This window comes from Gymnoscopelus braueri (assembly GCF_963280865.1).
Source record: "Gymnoscopelus braueri genome assembly, chromosome: 11".
Taxonomy (NCBI): Eukaryota; Metazoa; Chordata; class Actinopteri; order Myctophiformes; family Myctophidae; genus Gymnoscopelus; species Gymnoscopelus braueri.
In genome coordinates this window covers 15,412,704-15,431,567 of record NC_137613.1, presented here as the reverse complement: position 1 = coordinate 15,431,567, position 18,864 = coordinate 15,412,704, and the positions used below count along the sequence as shown (strand labels likewise).

General features: G+C 43.9%; 1 protein-coding gene across 6 annotated transcripts in view; it reads right to left on the bottom strand.

Moving 5' to 3' along the window:
- chd4a (chromodomain helicase DNA binding protein 4a) overlaps nt 1-9,945 on the bottom strand; it is a 36,626-nt gene extending 26,681 nt beyond the window's left edge. For 3 of the 6 annotated variants that reach the window (XM_080442372.1, XM_080442373.1, XM_080442375.1), the window contains exons 1-6: nt 9,669-9,945; nt 8,810-9,012; nt 5,877-5,986; nt 5,115-5,363; nt 975-1,093; nt 95-378 (exon numbers count right to left, since the gene is read on the bottom strand). In XM_080442372.1, coding sequence (XP_080298498.1) covers nt 95-378; nt 975-1,093; nt 5,115-5,363; nt 5,877-5,986; nt 8,810-8,870 — 823 coding nt within the window. In that variant the 5' untranslated portion in view covers nt 8,871-9,012; nt 9,669-9,945. Of the gene's footprint in view, nt 1-94; nt 379-974; nt 1,094-5,114; nt 5,364-5,876; nt 5,987-8,809; nt 9,013-9,664 lie in introns of all 6 variants that reach the window. The other 3 variants (XM_080442370.1, XM_080442374.1, XM_080442371.1) reach the window with 2 other exon arrangements.
- Nucleotides 9,946-18,864: the final 8,919 nt, after the last annotated feature.

Here is an 18,864-nt window from a genome sequence, read left to right as displayed (position 1 = left end):
CTTGTAGTCGAAAAGGGCTATAAATCACAACGGTAAACGTGTTAAGAACGTGGCAATTACGTTCCAACGTCAGATAAAATGGCCTCCCTGGTACCTTTGCCCTCCTTGGTCTTGGCCTTGCGGAGCGGCGGTGCAGGGGGAGGTGGCTGGGGTTCCACGACGGGCGGGGGTGCGACTGGGGCAGGCGGCGGCGGCGGCGCGGCGGCCTCCGACACCATGCTCTCGACGGCGGCCGACACGTTGGCGGTGGCCAGGGCCGCGTTGGCGGCCGCGGCGCCCCGCAGCGGGTTGTTGGTGCTGAACTCGCGCCACTTGGCTCCCAGCACCATCATCATCTTGGACACGGCGATCTTGGGGTTCTTGGCGGCGATCAGGGGCCTATGGAAGGGGGACAACAGATGGAACATATTTTAAGGAGCGCAATTAGATGTCCTAGATCGTTGGTTCTCAAAGTGGGGTCCGGGGACCCCCAGGGGTCCTTGGGGGGTACCAGGGAGTCCCCAGCAAAATGTGTTAATATAGCGTCACAATAATTTTAACCACTTTAACCTTTTATACTTTGGCTATTCAAAAATAGCAGATCTACAAGCTCGTAGTATTAATAACGATACAATTTAAAAAAATCACACCCAGTGTGAAGTGGGCGGTGTGGTCATCACAGTGGTCATCATAGTGATGGAAGCTCACTTTTTTTTTTTAAATGATTTTTTTGAGGTGCATAATCCTATTTATAGGTTATTAATGTCATCATGTGTCTTGCTAGCCAATCACAGTGCTGAATAGAGTCAGCCAATAGAGTCAGCCAATCACAGTACAGCTAGGGGTGTACTAATGAGCCAATCACAATACAGCTAATGAGGTGTCCCAACCCCACTTATGGGGGCGGCTACACCGCCCAAAAAGGCAAAACACAAATCTTCCCACCGGGTATTTAACCATGACGAATGTGTGTGCGCGTGCGTGCGTGCATGTACCTGACGTATTGGCTGAAGGCCTTGTAGTTGGTGAGGGAGCGGTAGTCTTCCTCTGTAAAGACATGGTCGATGTCCTCCATTCCCCAGTCATCCAGCAGCTGGGAGGATGTCTTAGGCTCCTACACACACACACAAAACACATAACACAACCTTTATTATTCTTCTGGCAGTCAATCAATAAAACATTTAGAGGTTGTTATTCTATGGAGAATAACCAAGCCGGCGATCACATTTCCTTCCTAATTTAATCCAAATTTCAATACCTACTACATGGGGTACTATACTACCTCTTTTCACTGTCACCAGTACCATTTACTTCCTAAAATATTAAGCTGCGAGCCTTTTCTGCTGTCCAAGTGTATAGTCTACAGCCTGAATTAATGTCCTGTATGGCCTGTGTACTTTGTCACAGTAGCCCTCGTTGTCAGTGAAGTGTTTAATACACAGACAGTCCTTGTACTTAGCGAAACAGAAACCATCCACGTATACTGCATGTTGGCACTGATCTGAAGCATGATGACACTTTATTATCAAGTCTGATTTTTGCCCTGGCATCAGAGCAGCAGCTCCATTTATTACTGTTGGACAAAAACCTTTTATCTCCATATTTCAACTTGTATGAAATATGAAAATATATCTATAAGCTACAATTTTCGAAAATGTTTGAAATTTACTCTTTTCTGTGGGTTTTATAAATATTTAACAATTAAAAGTATGAAAATACACAGGTTCTTTTTTCCATTTCCTGCAACAGTTTGACACACACACTTTTTTTTTGCCCGACAGCGATGATGTGCAACTGGGATGCCAGGCCAGGGGGGAAACAAAGCACGCACGGCACACAAAGTGAGACTCCCACTCCCAGTGTGGACTAGCACTAAACACAAGCATACATCAAAATCAGTCTCAAGTAAAGTCAACGAAACAGCGCAGCCTGTCAGCTGAGAGTGGCGCTGCAGCTCACCGAGCTGCCGGAACCTCATCGATGCTAATCTAATCCATCGATCTGATGAACAAAGTGTGGAGGGGAGCTCGGTTTGGCAAAGGAAGGAAGACCACGCATGTACAATAAGATGCCCATCTCAGGCTGAATTATTTAAGCCAGGCTAATGAGCTAATGCAGTCTCCTTGGTTTCACACACATAGCAGGTTTAATGCCAGCTGCCCATGGCCAAGCTGTTCAACCTCACATGTGTCACTCTCTGGGTGTATTAGCAAGGCACTTCAATCCTTGCTGTGCCTCATTCCCCCTTGGTTGTTTAAGTCGGTGGTGTGCCATCGTGCGCCAGGGAGGGGCACAAAATTAATTATAAATTACCGTTAATATGCATCTTCAGCTATATAGGGAGATATGGCCTAATTCAGAGTGGCTTTCAAAGTGGGGTCTAGAGGACACCCCTAGATAAATTAGTCATTTAATTTCACTATAATTAAATTCCCTTGAGATTATCACAACACAAAAAAATACCAAAATGTATGAGTGACTTTTCTAATAATAGGCTATGTTTGAATATCACCACTATGAATCCATTCCTCATCGTTCTACGATCATTTCAATCAAAACTTCTTTGTATATCAGGGCCCCTTGGACAGAATCATTTGTTATGGGTGGTCCATGGCCTAATGAAAGTCAAATTGGGAGGTCCGTGACATGAAAGTTTATAAACCCGAGGCCTAGCTGACATTCATATCAGCAAGCCATTATCAGCAGCACTACACTGCATTAAAATAATTGACCAAAAACTTGTGATGCAGTCAAGAACTCACTGGCGTCAGGTCAGCTGGTGTAGCGTTTGGTTGAAATGAAAACCTGCACACTGTCTCGGCCCTCCATGGCAGACTGAATTCTTCCGACACTGACCAGACACCAGTGACATTAAGTTATTGGCCAATAAGGGGCTAGCCAGTATGACTGCCAACTGGGCCATATCACTCTTATGCCTGAAGGAAATTCATTACAACAGCAAATGTAATATTTGAAGTGGCTTTGCAATCATATAGAATGTAGAGGTTTACACATGTCAGGTGGATTAACAATAATACATTTCTGTACTGTGTACTTTTTGAGCAGGAAATAAAGCTTTCCACATTTGTCCAGTGTTATATTGGAGCCCATATTGCCCAATCATGTCCGCTCACACACACACTGTACTGGGGTGACTAAGCATGCAGAGAGCAAATGACTAGGTTGTGGCACCTTTGAAAAAAACTGTTATAGCAATGTGCCATTCTGCCAGATACAATTATATTAAAAAATAATAATCTCATAATGCTTTGGCCCCAACCACATGCTATGCCTAGTCTATGTCCATGACATAAAATGTTGAGTTAAAAAGGCTTGTCGTTTTGTCTGTGGCCAACTGTTCTCCAGGTAACTGTTCTCCAAGCTCACAGTGTATTGCAGATGTGGCGTGTTGTGAGCTTGGAGATCGGCACACAACACCATTGTACAACAAGTACAAATCAGGCTTTACCAAGTCTGCCCAATTTACTTTATTACGTCCTGAATCCACCACCAAGAAAGTAACACTACCTCCGCTCTCACCAGACACTATCTGTCTGGAGCTTCTCATCTATTCCAAAAACGATATGTGGTTGTTAAGACTGAATGTGGATGATCTATCGTTCACTGCTGGTGGGTGAAAAATCTGACATTTATCTATTGATAAATGTCAGATTTTGGCCCCACCTTTACGTTTTAGGATCGAGTCCCACCAGAGTCTGCTCTCCACTACACCGTCTCCAGCCCGGACTAGCGACTGACTCTCTCAATAAAAGTAAGTGGCTTGTTCCTGCCTTGTTTAAAGAGAATGAATTGCGGTAGACCAGCAGAGGACTGGTGTGTTCCACGAAACAATCAAGAATGTGTTTATCTAACAACAACAAAAAAAAGGGTCAAGAGAAAAGGCACGGCACAGCAGCTAGGCTGTGGGGTTGCCATGGTAACTGCATATATGCCTTATACCCACCCCCCTACCCCCCCCCCCCTCCCCCTTGCATAAGTGTCATTAAATACGAGAGCCCCCATTGGTTGGCTGGCTCTCTGTCTGTCTGTCAGACCCATCTCTTTGTTCAACAGCATCATTTTTTTCTACCTCTGTCTCTCTCTCCCTCTACAGACATATCCAGCTTAGATATGGACGTCAGACGCTCAAGAACTGTTGTCGCCAATCATTTGGGTCTCAAAAATACATTGGAATTGAACGGGCCTATTCCGTCAGTCAACAAAAGACCTTCTCCATAGAGAAGGTCTTTTGTTGACTGACACGATTATGGAATAAGATAATTACATGCATTATCCCTGCTTTATAGGTATACCAGGCACAATCCCTGACAGTCCCCTCAACAATTTCTACGAAAAAGCACGCTGGTGATGTAACCCTAAAAGCACGTACCAGACATTCCAACAGGGTCACATGGGCATGGAACGACTTTAACAAGAGTAATATAGTCAGGTTCTGACTCAATGGTCAATGTTGAGTTCAGGCCAGAGTGCAAAACTAGGTTCAGAACCGCCGGTCTGACATAGTGGGTATGGGTAATATACTGGTCCATTTTCAACATGGTATCATCACCGCGTACCAGGCCAATAGTAAACCCAAGCACGTCTGGTACTATAATGTAGCTGCCAACCGTACGCCACTTACAAGTGGAGCACAGTGCTTGTAAAGACAAATTACTTGAATGGAATCTTTTATATACCGTATATCATGTTCCGTTTCTTTAGATCAGTGGCTCTCAACTTTTTCAGGCTGTGGCCCCCCAAAATCATCATATTTGAACTGGGGACTCCCCACCCTGACAAGCACTTGGAATCTAGGAGTTGAGGCATTACATTTAGTTTGACTTGGTTCCACAGATAAATATTGTGAAAACGGCAGATCTACAAGTTTGTAGATCAGCTATTTTCACAATGTTTGCCTCAGTCTTATATTATTTGACAATTTTTTAGGTATTAAAAAAGGTCTTAGAAGTCCTTAAATTGTCACTTCACTGTCATCTGGGGACCCCCCCCAAAAAATCATGTTGGGGCCCCCCTGGGGATCCAGACCCACAGGTTGAGAACGACTGCTATAGATGTACATCCCCCCCCACTCCCGTTCTTCCCCCGACCCCATCATCGCGTGCCATCTTCCTCACCGAGTTATCGTCGTCATCATCGTCCTCCTCTTCCTCTGGCTCTTTCCTCGACTTGGAGGCAGAGTTCCTGTCGGCCCCGGTGCTGCTCCTCGACTTCTTCTCTTTCCCGCTGCTCCCTCGCTTCTTCTTCTTGCGTCCGGGCGTGTAGTCGCTGCCTTCACTGTCGGAGCGGTGGACAGGGGGCGCGTCCTCTTCCACCTCTGGCCCAGCAACGTCCATGGGCTCCGGGGAGCTGATGGCCAACTCCTGCTAAGAGGAAGGAAGGATAAGGAGGTATTTAGCTTTTGTTGTGTGTATTCCGTAGGGAGAGAAAGAAGTTAAGGATACATTAAAAGGTGAGGCTACATGTTTCTGCCAGGGACGAATACAGCAACAGAAAAATGTGGACTACAACAGTGAATAAGATGAATTTGAGTACCATTCTATGATGCATTGTCAAAAGATCCTACCATAGGCTAATCATTTATGACTATCGAGGCTAATCATCATGACTAGCCAACTTCAACACATCCTATTTTCATCCTATAGTCAAGTCAAATGTGAAAAACGTAATGCTGTGAACTTGTGTGATCAGTGGACATAACAGCATCGCCTGCCTTGCCACAGGCCTACTTATTTACACTGTACCTACAGTTGGAGACATTACAAAAGGAAACATGTTTTTGTTCAAAATGCTCAATGAACAGTGTGTGGTACTGGTAAAAGCAGATGTGACAGTATTTGGAGAGCAAAATGTGACAGAAACAAACATGGCGTCCTTACTTCTCTGCGCGAGCGCCTCTTGCTGCTCTTGCTGTCTCGACTCTTCTTTGCCTTTTTCTTTTTCTTCACCTTGGGAGCCTCAGTCTCCGAGATCTCCTCTTCCTCGTCATCTGTAAAATTGGGTCAACCGGGACAATTCAGGGTTAGGAACGAAGACGGGTGTCTGTGTGTGTGTGTCCTTCCTAGTGGGTGTCAGTGTTTCTAGACCCCAAGAGTTATATGATGTTAACTTAAGCCACTGGAAGTGATATTTGTTATAAAACGAAAAGTGTATTGTTAAAAAATATAAAGCTCTACATATGTTTGTTCAGGGCTTTCCCTGTCTCTCTAGCTTTTTAATGAACAGGAGAAAAACATTTCAGGGGGGGGTACAAATTTCATCCAATCAGGAGAGCTGATATCATTTCACAGCTTGTGTTTCAGTTCCCATTTTGTCTGCTCATTTACATCAATTCATTACTTCCAATTTCAATTGTGTATCCTGCATGAGTCCTCTCGTTCTGACAGGATAAAAATGACATCCCGACATGAAAATGTATTTTCTGTTTACTGAAGAGCTGGAGAGACGAGGAGACTCCTGTTATCCAAAACTATCAATGATTGCTATCAGAATAAAGCTATTTAACACGTATTTTTATCAAATATAAATCACATTAAATACTTGTAATCGTGCCTTAATAGACAACACAAGAGTCAGAGGCCTGTGTGAAACCTGTGATCACTGCCTGCCTGATCCTAAATAGAATACAAAAGGTACATACATACATACTATATATGGGTCATACACTACAGCATGTTTCAAACACAAACAGTTTGCGTTTATGAATTGTATGTATTGCAGGTGAGCGGTTCCGAGCTCTCATCCAGGGAAGCTGGTTTTCATTTTAGTCAGCTAATTGGCAACGATTTACAATTTAGGCATTTAACAGATGCTCTGTCCAGAGTGACTTATAATTGGAGGCCAGGTAGACTGATAGAATGAACTACCTGTTTAGAATAGAAAGCAAACAGTAGACTGGGTCCCTAAGGCCCAAGTACAGTTCCCTTGATATTATAGCTTTACTACGAGAAATAACAGTGCCAGCAGTCAGATACCAAACTTCAAAACATTCTAGATTCAAGGTGAAAGGGGTTTGTAGGGTATCACTTCCGTTTGGATGACTATAGTATTATCCATCAGAGATGTTGGGACTTGGGGGACAATGTCAACTGCCTTTGAACTGTAATTAAAAATATAACGTAAGAGTAAACCATGGTACAGTAACAGCTCAATATCCAAGCAAGCTTGCTAGCCTCAAAGTCAAGCATCAAGCATATTATGTCTTGACAATAGAATAATAACTGTCCATTAGTCTGAGATGCACCTAATATGAAGATCCAATAACGTGTTGAGCTTTTTATAGGTCAAACCTGAGAGGGTGTTGGTTGTACACATAGTGCTGGAATGAAAAACCTTGTTTTAATCCATCAACACATGGGTTTAGTTTTGTTGGGACACAACAAGACACCCAGTCATTGACAAAACTTATTTGTGGGGGGGGGGGGGGTCATTATTTAATAACACAGAAGGTGAATGAATGTGGTGCAAAAGGTGGTCTTAAAGTGTTACAGCACAGCAATGCCACCATTACAGATAGCCTGTGTGAAGCTAACACACACACACACACACACGCGCGCGCGCGCGCACACAGCCAGCTCGAGTACTTTCTGTTCCTAACCGTGCACGCGCGTGCTCGATTAGCCCGAGCCGTGTTGTTACGTAAAAAATAAAAACCATAAATAAACACAAACCCAAACGATGCGTTATTAGACTATGGAGAGAAATAAAAAAAAGGGTCAAACAACAAAAACAATTCCTTCATAATAGAAAATCCCAGGACAAAAAAAGACCTATTTTTATTGACTTCTTCTCAACTCAAGCAGCAGAATTCAAACAGCGGAGGAAGAGGAGGAAGGAAGGAGACCGGGCGGCGGAGCGATATAAACTCTAAAATGTTTTTTTTTTTATACCGTCGCGCGGCGAAAATAGCCGATCTACAAGCTCACGGCGGTGAGCTTGTAGATCGGCTATTTTCCCCACGCCAGTCCGCTTTGCTACGTTACGGCACAACGCGGAGGAGGGAGGACGGTCGGTGGGGGTGTTATAGCTTTTCAGGGGGGACGAGGACAACGTCACACGGCAGCCCAACAGCTCACTGGCTGAGCCTCCATCTTGTCATCGACACGTAAAAAAGAAAGAATCAAGAAGGAACCCGGTACGACACGGTGGGTAGGTGTACTGTACAAACTAAAGCAACTAGGCCCCTCTCTCCTTTACTCTCTACTTGCCGGGAAAATGCCGGTGTGTGAATAGTAGACTTTCATTCCAGCACAGTGACAACCAACCCCCTTCATTTAGGCTTAGTTTAGTGACATAAAGTCAACAAAACGACACCAGAGCGGGTAATGGTTTATATATATATATTATAGCCACTATACACTGCTCTAGCGCCTACCTACCTACCTAGCACTAGCCAGCCGGGTACTTTATTTTACTTTCATTCCACCACAGTGCCAAACAAAACACAAACGAAACCCTTCATTTTAGGCTTCATTTTAATGACATTAAAGTTAACAAAACGACACTAGGAGCATGTCTTTAATGGAGGTTTATAGTATACATATGTCATACCTAGCGCTAGCCCGGTAGTTAGCTTCATTTATCGGCGTCGCTGGCGCGTGAGGGGGGAGAAAAAAAGCAGACCTACAAGGTACCCACGCGTGGCATCGTGACGCGTTGTCAGCTTGTAGATCTGACTTTTTCCTCCTCTTCCTCGCGAGCGACACACGAAATGAAGCTCGAGCTGTTTTAGACCGGTGGTGGCTAACTTGAGTTAGCATTGTTAGCTGCTACTACCATTAACCCGGTGTGGTTTTTTGCTGCTCGTTCTTACCGTGCATTAAGCGACCTTCCGGGGCTGCGAAGTCATCTCTGTCGTCCTCACTTCCAGACATAGCAGCAGCAGCCGAAACCACGAGCCCAACTTTTTATTGAATTTAGTTAGCTAAAAAATTATAAAAAACTCTTTAGCTAACTAAAATAAAAGTTGTTTCCCCCCCAGTATTCCTTCTGTTTTTTTTCCACTGTCCCAGTCTTCTTTGATAGTCCCAAGTCGTGGTGGTAGCGTAGCGTGCGTGTTGAGTGTGTGTGTGCGGCGGGGAGGGCAGGAGGACACGCACAGCACACAGCACGGCCAGGTTCCCAGTAAAAAAGAACAGAAAAAGCAAACGGAAGTGAATATTTAGCACCATAGAACGTTGAAAAACACCCATCCGGTTAAAATAAAAAACAGGGTAACATAAACAATCACCACACGTGCTTCTCCCAGCTCCCTTCTTGTAAAAAAAATAAAAGCCCGTCCAACTTTTCTTCCCCGGCTTTGCTTTGGAGCTCAGCAGCAGACCAGACCAGAGAGGAGGGCTGGCTGGTTGACAATCCAACACTAGCAAGTTGAAACGTCGTGTGTGAACATTAAGGCTAACACGCACACATACACTACCATCTCTGATCTCCGTGCATTCGGATGACATGCCATCTCTCTCTCTCTCTCTCAGCCCCACCACCACTATCGGTAGTTCCCCTCCTGTCCCATTAGCATGCGTGCTAGCTGAGCTTCAGTGACCGGTGGTTCTGGCTCTCAGATTGAGACGATCTCATTGAATAATACAATGTAACAGTTTGTGCTGCCAATGCTGACAAGACACACATTCATCAGGAAACAATTATATCCAAAAAAAAAACATGATACTCACCAACTTGATTTTTTGACACACAAAAAAAAAACGTATAAACTCCTTTTTTTGTTTGTTTAGTTTTGTTTTAGTTCCTCCCTCCTCCAATCAATCAATACTTGGAAGCCCCCTCTTTCACTAAGAGGATGCCGATATTTAAACTATTCTAAATATAAGATCTCGATTTATATTTTTTAATCTGGTAGTCAGTGTGTGCGCACACGACGCCGTCTCTTCTTTTCTCTCGCACTACACCCCGCGCGCGCGCACACACACACAAAGAGATCAGGGGGGCAGGCATCCCATAATACCCCCCTCCCCCACTCTGCATAGTTACCTTGCAACGTACAGACCATAATAGTCAACTCACCCCCCCCTCCCCCCTCCCTCCTCTCCTACACTCTCTTCCCCATTCCTCCATATACTACCCCCCCCCCTTAGCAACCAGCGTTTCCATGGAGACGCTCACCCCCTCCCACCCCCGTGCAACATCCCATAATAGTAATGAGCGCAGTCACTGACATCCCACAATAAGCATAACTCCAAAAAGAGAGAGCGAGAGACAGGAGAGAGAAAGAAAAAAAAAAAAGGAAAAAGCCCGTCACATGGCAACTGTGTGCCACATGACTGCTTAACTTCAGTGTACATGTTTGCATGTATGCGCAGGCACACTGCACCGCACTGTACTGTACTTCACACCAGAGCACATTCATTTGGCTCATTGCTTAAAGACGGTGCACATGATATGAACATATACAGAGAGAGAATGGAAACTAAGTTACCTGCCCAAGCTGTTGTTTATACTTTGGGGTCACCCAAAGGGTCTCCCTTCAATTCATTGGTTGAATTGAAACCTCTTTTAGGTAATCAAGAAGGGCCTGTTATATATTATTATTATAAATAGAACTCATTTGGGGTGGGGGAGGGGTATTCTGTTGATGACTTAAACCAGTCTGGGGTGTCAACATAGCTGAAGCATCATAAGATGTCTGACGTCACAGACAAAGGCAGTTTAAGCCCATGCCCAGCCAGACCAGTCAGACAGAGAAGGTCAAGGGTGGGAAAAGCCCTATTGCAAATCATATCTCTATAGGTTCCAAGTCCTCTGTAACATGCTGGCCAAGCCAGAAAGCATGGGGCCTAACTGTATAGTGGCTCCCCCACCTCCATCACAGGTAGTTTTCCATTCTACCAGGTGGTTGATTAATTGCGTTCACCTGGTGAGTGTCCCAGGTTTAACATAGTCCCTGTCCTGAATGGATGGCAAGAATCAGCAGCAGGTTCCCACAGAGTTGAGAGCCACAGTCCCATGGCTCTACTCTGAAATGTATTGTAGTCAATGGTGGGAAAATAGCTGATACTAGCTGAGACAAAAGTTCCCACCATTGACAAATACACGTTCAGGCTGTGTAGGCTTGAACCATGCCGTTTTTCTAACCCAAGTCATCATTCAAGTTTTTAAATCAGGGTTTTAACGATCATAGTCATTTAAACCAGCCAGTTTCTCGTGGCAAAAGGGCCATGTTTAAGTTACACAATTACTGCATTACGCAGTAGCAGCATAATTTAATTTGTAAAAGTGATCTCATTCATGTTTCGATATCTCGGCCATTTCTGGTGGTGCCGGGTAGCATAACGAAGGGTTGTTCGTGTTGGTATGTTACGCTGTAGCCTACTTTCACTTTCCATTTGAACTCATTGCAAACTGTATCATATGGTAGGCTCTCTTCCTGTCTGGTTGGCTGTCTATGATCCTCTCTCTCTTCCTCTGCTTTCTCGTCCATTGTCATCATCACTGACTCAGCACACCTTCATTTTGACGTTTCTCTCTCTCTCTCTCTCTTTTTCTCTGTCTGCCTCTCTCTCTCTCTTTCTCCTCCCTCCAGCACCTCCTTTGTCCCACTCACGGTGTAGAGAGCTCTCTCTCTCACTCACTGACACGGTGACACCGAGCGCCATAAAGAACAACCCGGAAATCAACTGCACTCACCGACCTCTAAAGTTCTCTCTCCCTCCCTCTCTTCTCTTTCTGTCTTCCTCTCTCTCCACCTCTATCTCTCTTTTTCTGTCTTTCTCTCCCCCTCCCCCACACTTTCCTTCTCCTTCACTGTGGACACAGCGTTCATGTGTGCATTTAGGGGGGAGGGGGGGTGGGGGGGGTGTAACATCCCATAATCACCAATCAGAAGGATATGGGGGCTGTTGTCATAGAAACCCGTGCACGAGTACCCATCCCCCCATACACACAGACGGGGCGCACATCACATAATAATAATAATATCACTTCTGAAGCAAAAAGGCAAGTGGGAGGGGGGGTGGGGGGTGTCGAATGTAGAGAAAAGAAACTACAGACCATAATAGTCTTCCTGTGTGTCACTGGTTGCCATGGAGATAAGCAGTGAGGTGCGGGTGGGGTCAGATTACCATGTAAGCCAAAATGCATACCATAATACTTCCTTACGGCTCCACCCCCCCCCCTCCTCCTCCTCCTCCTCCTCCTCAGTACAACATCTCCATTTTATATCTCCTATATATGGTCCATGCTAACGACGAGATGAGGAGGACGCACAAAAACCATTTCATCACACTGTCATAGCAGACACGACACAGAGAGAGAGAGAGAGTGATTGACAGCTAAATATATTATATAGAGACATAATGTCATTGGTTGTCCATGTCCAACTTTAGCATTTACGATTTAGCATTTTAAATTGACAAAGCAAAGCCAGAAAGAGTGGGACAAAGAAAGATTGGATCTCAACAAAAATGTCACCCCCTGTTTTACACCTGTAAACCTGTGATATGACAGTAAAGATGATTGTGATTCCGAAAATATGGTGGTGGTGGTAGTGGAGTGCTAGAGAGTTACCCACACAAACCCTAGCGTCCCTATTCTGGGCACGTTATAATAAGCAAACATTTGAAAAAAAAATAGCCGATCTACAAGCTGGCGACGCGACGGGTTGTGACCTTGTAGATCGGCCATCTTCGCTATTCGTTGCATGACGAAGCATATAGGGATTAAGTGGTTAATGCCCATACAGCAGCACTCATAAAGCCCTGGGTTTGAATCAGGCTCGCGTGGGTCTCTGTATCTGTAACTATGCAGTGTCTCTTATTGTGTCTAGTTTTGGATATTGTGAGTGTGTCATATATTGTCTCAAGAAGGTCAACAGACATAAATAATACGTATAATTAGAGACAGGTCACAGGGGGGGGATGTATGTCTCTTTTTAAGATTAATGCCCTCGCTTGCAGTACTCGGAAAAAACACAAGTAAGTTGTTGAAATGTGACACGGCAAGAAGTACTGTACGTAATGCGGATTAGTGTCGATGATGCAAAGCAATTATTTCTAATGTCACGCACCGTAGTACATTATCTCCCATGTGAAACAGAGACAATGGGAGTAGAACAGATGATTGAAACATGAGTGTCGAGGGCAGAGATACACTTACATTTGAGTCATCTACAGTAGCTGACACTCAGATCCAGTGTTGCTGCACAATGAGCGAGCACACGGTCTTCACTGAAACGCTCTGCAGTGCCTTGCTCAAGGATATGTGATTGTTAACCCATTAAGACCTGAGGCCGATTCTGAAAATGCCTTCTAAATCCTAAGAGTTTTCTGAAAAAACGTAATATGTTTCTATATCAGTGGCTCTCAAACTTTTTCATGTCAAGGACCCCCAAAACTATGTGTATTTGGCCGCCGACCCCCCCATATCAAAATATGTTGTTCCAAGGGCCTCCAGAAATAAAGATTTGAGTAAAAAATGTTTGCTTTAATATATATTATATTCAAAGATTTGCACATTTTTTCAAGTTTTTTCAAAAATAGCATTGCCTGTTGGTGGAATTTAACTTTTATTGATTGATTGATTGATTGATTGATTGATTGATTGATTGATTGATTGATTGATTGATTGAATACTTTGTTAGTCAAAAATTTAAGCAGCACGTGGTACAGTCAGACATCAAGGCTAAAAGGTTAACATAATGGGGCATTCTGTTACAACTAGGCCATTAGGCCAACCTGCCAGAGAGTAACACAGCCTGAGTACTAAGTGGAGGTCTAGCATAACTTTTAGTACCAACCTCTCACACCCTGTTCAAACAGAGCCTTCATGGTCATCCAGTTCTACTGAAAAGCCATCGAGGCAAAATCAACAGACGATGAATTCACTGGCAAATCACATTGACAGCAATGCTACTGCTTTTGAATGAATATATTATTTCCCAGGGCGTGACAGGGTTCGAACAGGCTGACTCGCAGACAGGGCTCAAACCAGTATATCCAATCATCCAAAACCAGTCAAACCATCACGGGATGGTTTCACAACCACAGAGGAATATTCAGTCTTTATTTCCAGGCAGGCAGCCATGACACACTTTTATTCTTTTTGACCTGTCACTTTGTGTTCAGCACCAGCAACGAACGGGACGTTCGCAATCCACTGTTTTGAACTATATGACACACAAAACATTTGTGACAGTATGTTAAATCAACATGCAAGTATCATTATATACAGTATATATATAAAAATAAACAGAACAAAGTGGTTCTGACCACTTCCAGTTCAGAAAATAAATTAGAACAAACACTAACATCTTTTTAAATTGGGATGGAAATCTGACCATCTCACCAGTTTATTTCCATGCTAAGGGCAACAACATTGTCCTGGATAGCCAGAATTTGAATGGGTCCCAATGAGGCTTAATGGTGTCGGAATGCAAATGGCAGTCAAATAGTGGCTAGCGCTCAGGTAGGCCTCAATAACCACCCAGAGTGAATCCAATAACATCCCATTAAACTTTGTGTGACTTATCAATGCCATGATTCAAGAAGGACAACATGTAATTGTCACCTTGCAATTGTAGCAGTTTTCAGTATTCCTGATTCTGCGTTCACAACGGCAGATACAAAAATACAGGCTACCATTCATTTTCAATGGACGCCAGTCACATGAAGATACTATGATACATCCAACGTGTGTAGCTGCTACAAAAGCTACAGCAGCTACAAAGCTACAAAAAAGTTGAGCTGGTTTCAGCTTATCAGATACAAAGATACAAATATGCTGTGTATCTTTGTAATCTTTTGTATCTACCAGTGTGAACGCAGCATTGTAATCAACAACAACAGTGAAAGGACAAAAATGACCGTGGGAACCATTCAGAGTTTCACAGTAGGTACATACTACTACTGATGATACTACAAGGATAACACTGTTTCAATAATGTCAAGCTCCCATAGAACACCCACTTGTATACGTACGGTACATAAGAGCATGTGTATGTGTGTATGTGCATATCGTACATAAGTATACACACCTACAGTATGTACTGCTTATTGTATACAATACTGTACATAATGGTGAAGATATTCTCTTGTCATGTTTATCATACACTGTTGAGATTGTGCTCATTAAGTCAGCACAGAGATCCAATAACGTCTGGACGATATGGCTCTCCTGTCTACTAAGTACAGTAAACGACCTCTCTGTTGTACATGACTCACTCTGCACCTGAAGATATACAGTGTACTATATCCTTGCCATAAGAGTCCTTTGCTGCTGTGCGCGCGTCAAAGCCATGATCTCAGTGCACGCACGCAAGGCTCCCTGGGTAATTGCACACACACACACGCATTACACACATGCACACGCCTCCTCACGCGGGCTTGGGGGAGGGTTGGGGCGGGTGTGTGTGCGCACACGCACAACGCGCACACACAAAAACAGGCCTAGGCCAGACCATAATAGTCAGCACCCCCCCCCCCCACCCCTCTTCCCCAGCCTCCACCCCTCCCCCCGCCTAACAACACCGCAACATCCCATAATATGCAGAGCTCCTGCCCCCCACACCCACCCCACCCTCCTCCTTCAATGCCTGGCCTGCCAATCTGTAGTATTCGCTGCGCTAATTCGCCTTCTCTCTCTCTCTCTCTCCCTCTTTTCATCTCTCTCTCTCATTCAGTCAGTCACTCAGTCATTTCCTGTCTGGTCTATCCGTCTATACAGTGTGAGTACAGTGGTGTGATTTCCACAAACCGTTTGTGCACTCAAGGTGCTGACAAATACACCTCCTGTGTCTCTGTGATGTCTTAAATGCACTTTTATAACCCCTATGTCTCTCTCTGTCTCTCTCTGTCTCTCTCTGTGTCTGTCTGTGTGTGTGTGCGTATGTATGTATGTATGTATGTGTGTGTGTGTGTGTGTGTGTGTGTGTGTGTGTGTGTGTGTGTGTGTGTGTGTGTGTGTGTGTGTGTGTGTGTGTGTGTGTGTGTGTCTCTCTCTCTCTCTCTCTCTCTCTCTCTCTCTCTCTCTCTCTCTCTCTCTCTCTCTCTCTCTCTCTCTCTCTCTCTCTCTCTCTCTCTCTCTCTCTCTCTCTCATTGTGTCTCTCTCTCTCAATCTTTTGCTGTCTCTCTCTCTCTCACAGTAGCAGGGCGGACGATCGGCAAATGAGATACTGTGTAGGTGGAGCTATGTTCTATGTATGAGTGCACAGGGTTCATCATGCCACAATGAATATAAATGACACAGTTCTGAGGCTTTTCATGCTATTTGATCACAACATAGGGTCTGCTGCCTAATACCTTTTAGATTGAATGGCACTGTATAGGACAAGGCTTTCGTAAGGGATTAATACGACCTTGACTGAAATATTACGAAAACAAAAATCCATGTAGTTTATGTTACTTTATTTTATTTTAACACTCTTTCTATTGAAAGATTGTCACAGATTGCAGAATAGGATAAACAGTGATAATAAAGAAACCCTTCTAGTTTTCCCAAAAAACAACAACACACAAGACAAACACAAACCCTCCCACCCAACCCCCTCCCAAAAAAGCGTACATTTGACAGTAAATAAACAGGTATCGCGTTACTTTACTCTTTTCCTCAGGAATGCTGTCCAGGCCTTATGTGTACACATGCCCTACTTCTTTACTATTGATCACTTGTAATCATGTTGGTCATCTTAGGAACTGAAGCTTATTCCACAATGTCTCTGTGGGGTGTCCAAAACTGTTATGATTCAAATTCAAAAATAGCAAAAGTAGCAGATCGCCAGGCTCAAAACGCAGCTCGAAGTCGATCTGCTACTTTTGATACTTATGTGACGCTGTTAGTATCATCAAGTAGGGTGTTAAAAACACAAAAAAGTTGAATTATGGAGATAAGAGGTTTCTGCCCGACAGCAACGATAATATGGTTGCATTTGATTTCTACCTGGACGGGGTGTGCAAAGACATACAGTATAGTAGCCTGCCTCGTTTGGTCAAGAATACAATAGTCCAACGTTGCAGAAGTGGAAGTTTTGCGAGGTAACGAACCTTGAATCTACTGCTGTAGACAAAAACGTAGCATCCCATTTTTCTTCATTTACCGCCACAGGTTTTTATTTACCTCCGCCTTCATGAATGTTATTTTCTTTTTACTTTTTTTGGACAGTGCCTAACTAACACCGTCAGTGGTGGAAAGTAACCAAGTACATTTACTAATACTCAAGTGACTTTACTTACGTACAATCTTTATGTACTTTTACTAATATGTGAGAATGTCCATTTGGATATTTTCCCTTTTGAAAACATGGGACATTCTGTAAATGGGTCATTCTGCATAATGAGTACTTTTACTTTTGGTACTTTAAACTCAAGTAAAGTTCTGAATACAGGAGTATTTCTACATTGTGGTGAATGGTGCATTTATATAGCGCCTTCATCCACGGCGCTTTGCAATGTGCATTACATTCACCCATTCACACACACATTCATACACCGATGGCGGAAGGAAGGAAACCGTGCAAGGCACCAACCTGCTCATCTGGAGCAATTAGGGGATCAGTGTCTTGCTCAAGGACACTTCGACACTAAAACTCTGGGGGAGCCTGGGATCGAACTGTTCCCAAGCGGCCGCTCTACCTCCTGAGCCACTACTGCCCCTAAGCGCCCCTATAAGTTGCAAGAACCCCTTGTGGGGTATTGCAACTTACTTACTTCTTCCACCAGGGCTCATAAATGTTATTTCCTTTTAACCCATTCAATCCGGGAAACGCATCTGTGTCATTTTAAGATTTCTTTGGCTATTCAAAAATAGCAGATATACAAGCTATGAGCTTGTAGAGCTGATATTTTTGGAAAAATCTTGGAAGATTTGTGCAAATCTTTGAATATATATGTTTTAAATAGAAAATTCTTTACTCCGATCTGTGCTTCTGGGGTCCCTGGAACAACATATTTTGAGATGGGGTTCGGCGGCCAAATACATATCATTTTGGGGGTCCTTGACATGGAAATGTTGAAAACATTTTTAGATATGCATTTGGCCCGTGGACCCCCATCTCAAAATGTTTTGTTCCAGGGACTCCCCAGAAGCAAAGATTTGAGTTCCAAATGTTCGCTTTAAAAATATATACACCTTTTCAAGATTTTTCAAAAATAGCACATTTACAAGCTCATAGTGCGTGTATTGCTTGTATATCTGCTATTTTTGAATATAGGACATTAGTGCCTAATACCCTCGCACCCTGAAGATGAGATCAACCATGGGGGATCACATCATGGTCAACATGTAGATTACATCCTAGATCTATTGTTCCTTTTCTACTGACTCAGAGGTACGTGAAGGTCAGTTTGACGCTGCTGTTAAAAGCCTTTTTATGGAGAAAGTCAACGCTTGGTGACCTCTCAACGTGTGACGTGTTCGCGCCTCATGTTAACCTCCAACGCTATACGGCCACCATGGCTGCCATTCCATTAGATTACATATCGTTGCTGTCGGGCAGAAACCCGACCATATTGTCCATATTTTTCCTTTGGGAGTTTTTTTCGTAAATGAATGCCTTGCTTGATCATACCACAGCGTCTCACAAAAAGTAGCAGATCTGGCCTTGATCGGTGGCGTAGTGGTCCAGGCACCTAGGCTCAGTGTAGTCTGACAGCGTGTTGCGGGTTTGAGTCCCGATCCCGGCGGCCTTAGTTTGCTGCATGTCACTCCCCATCTCTCTCTCCCCCATTTCCTGTCAGCTTGTCCTGTCAACAAAGGCATGAAAGCCCCAAAAGAAATCCAAAAAAGTAGCAGATCTGCAATCTCAAAACACGGAGCAAAGCGATGCGTTTTGAGCTTGTAGATTGGCTACTTTTGCTCTTTTCTTTATTTGAATCCTGAAAAGTAACAGTTTTGGACACCTGACAGATGATATTTGTCCACAA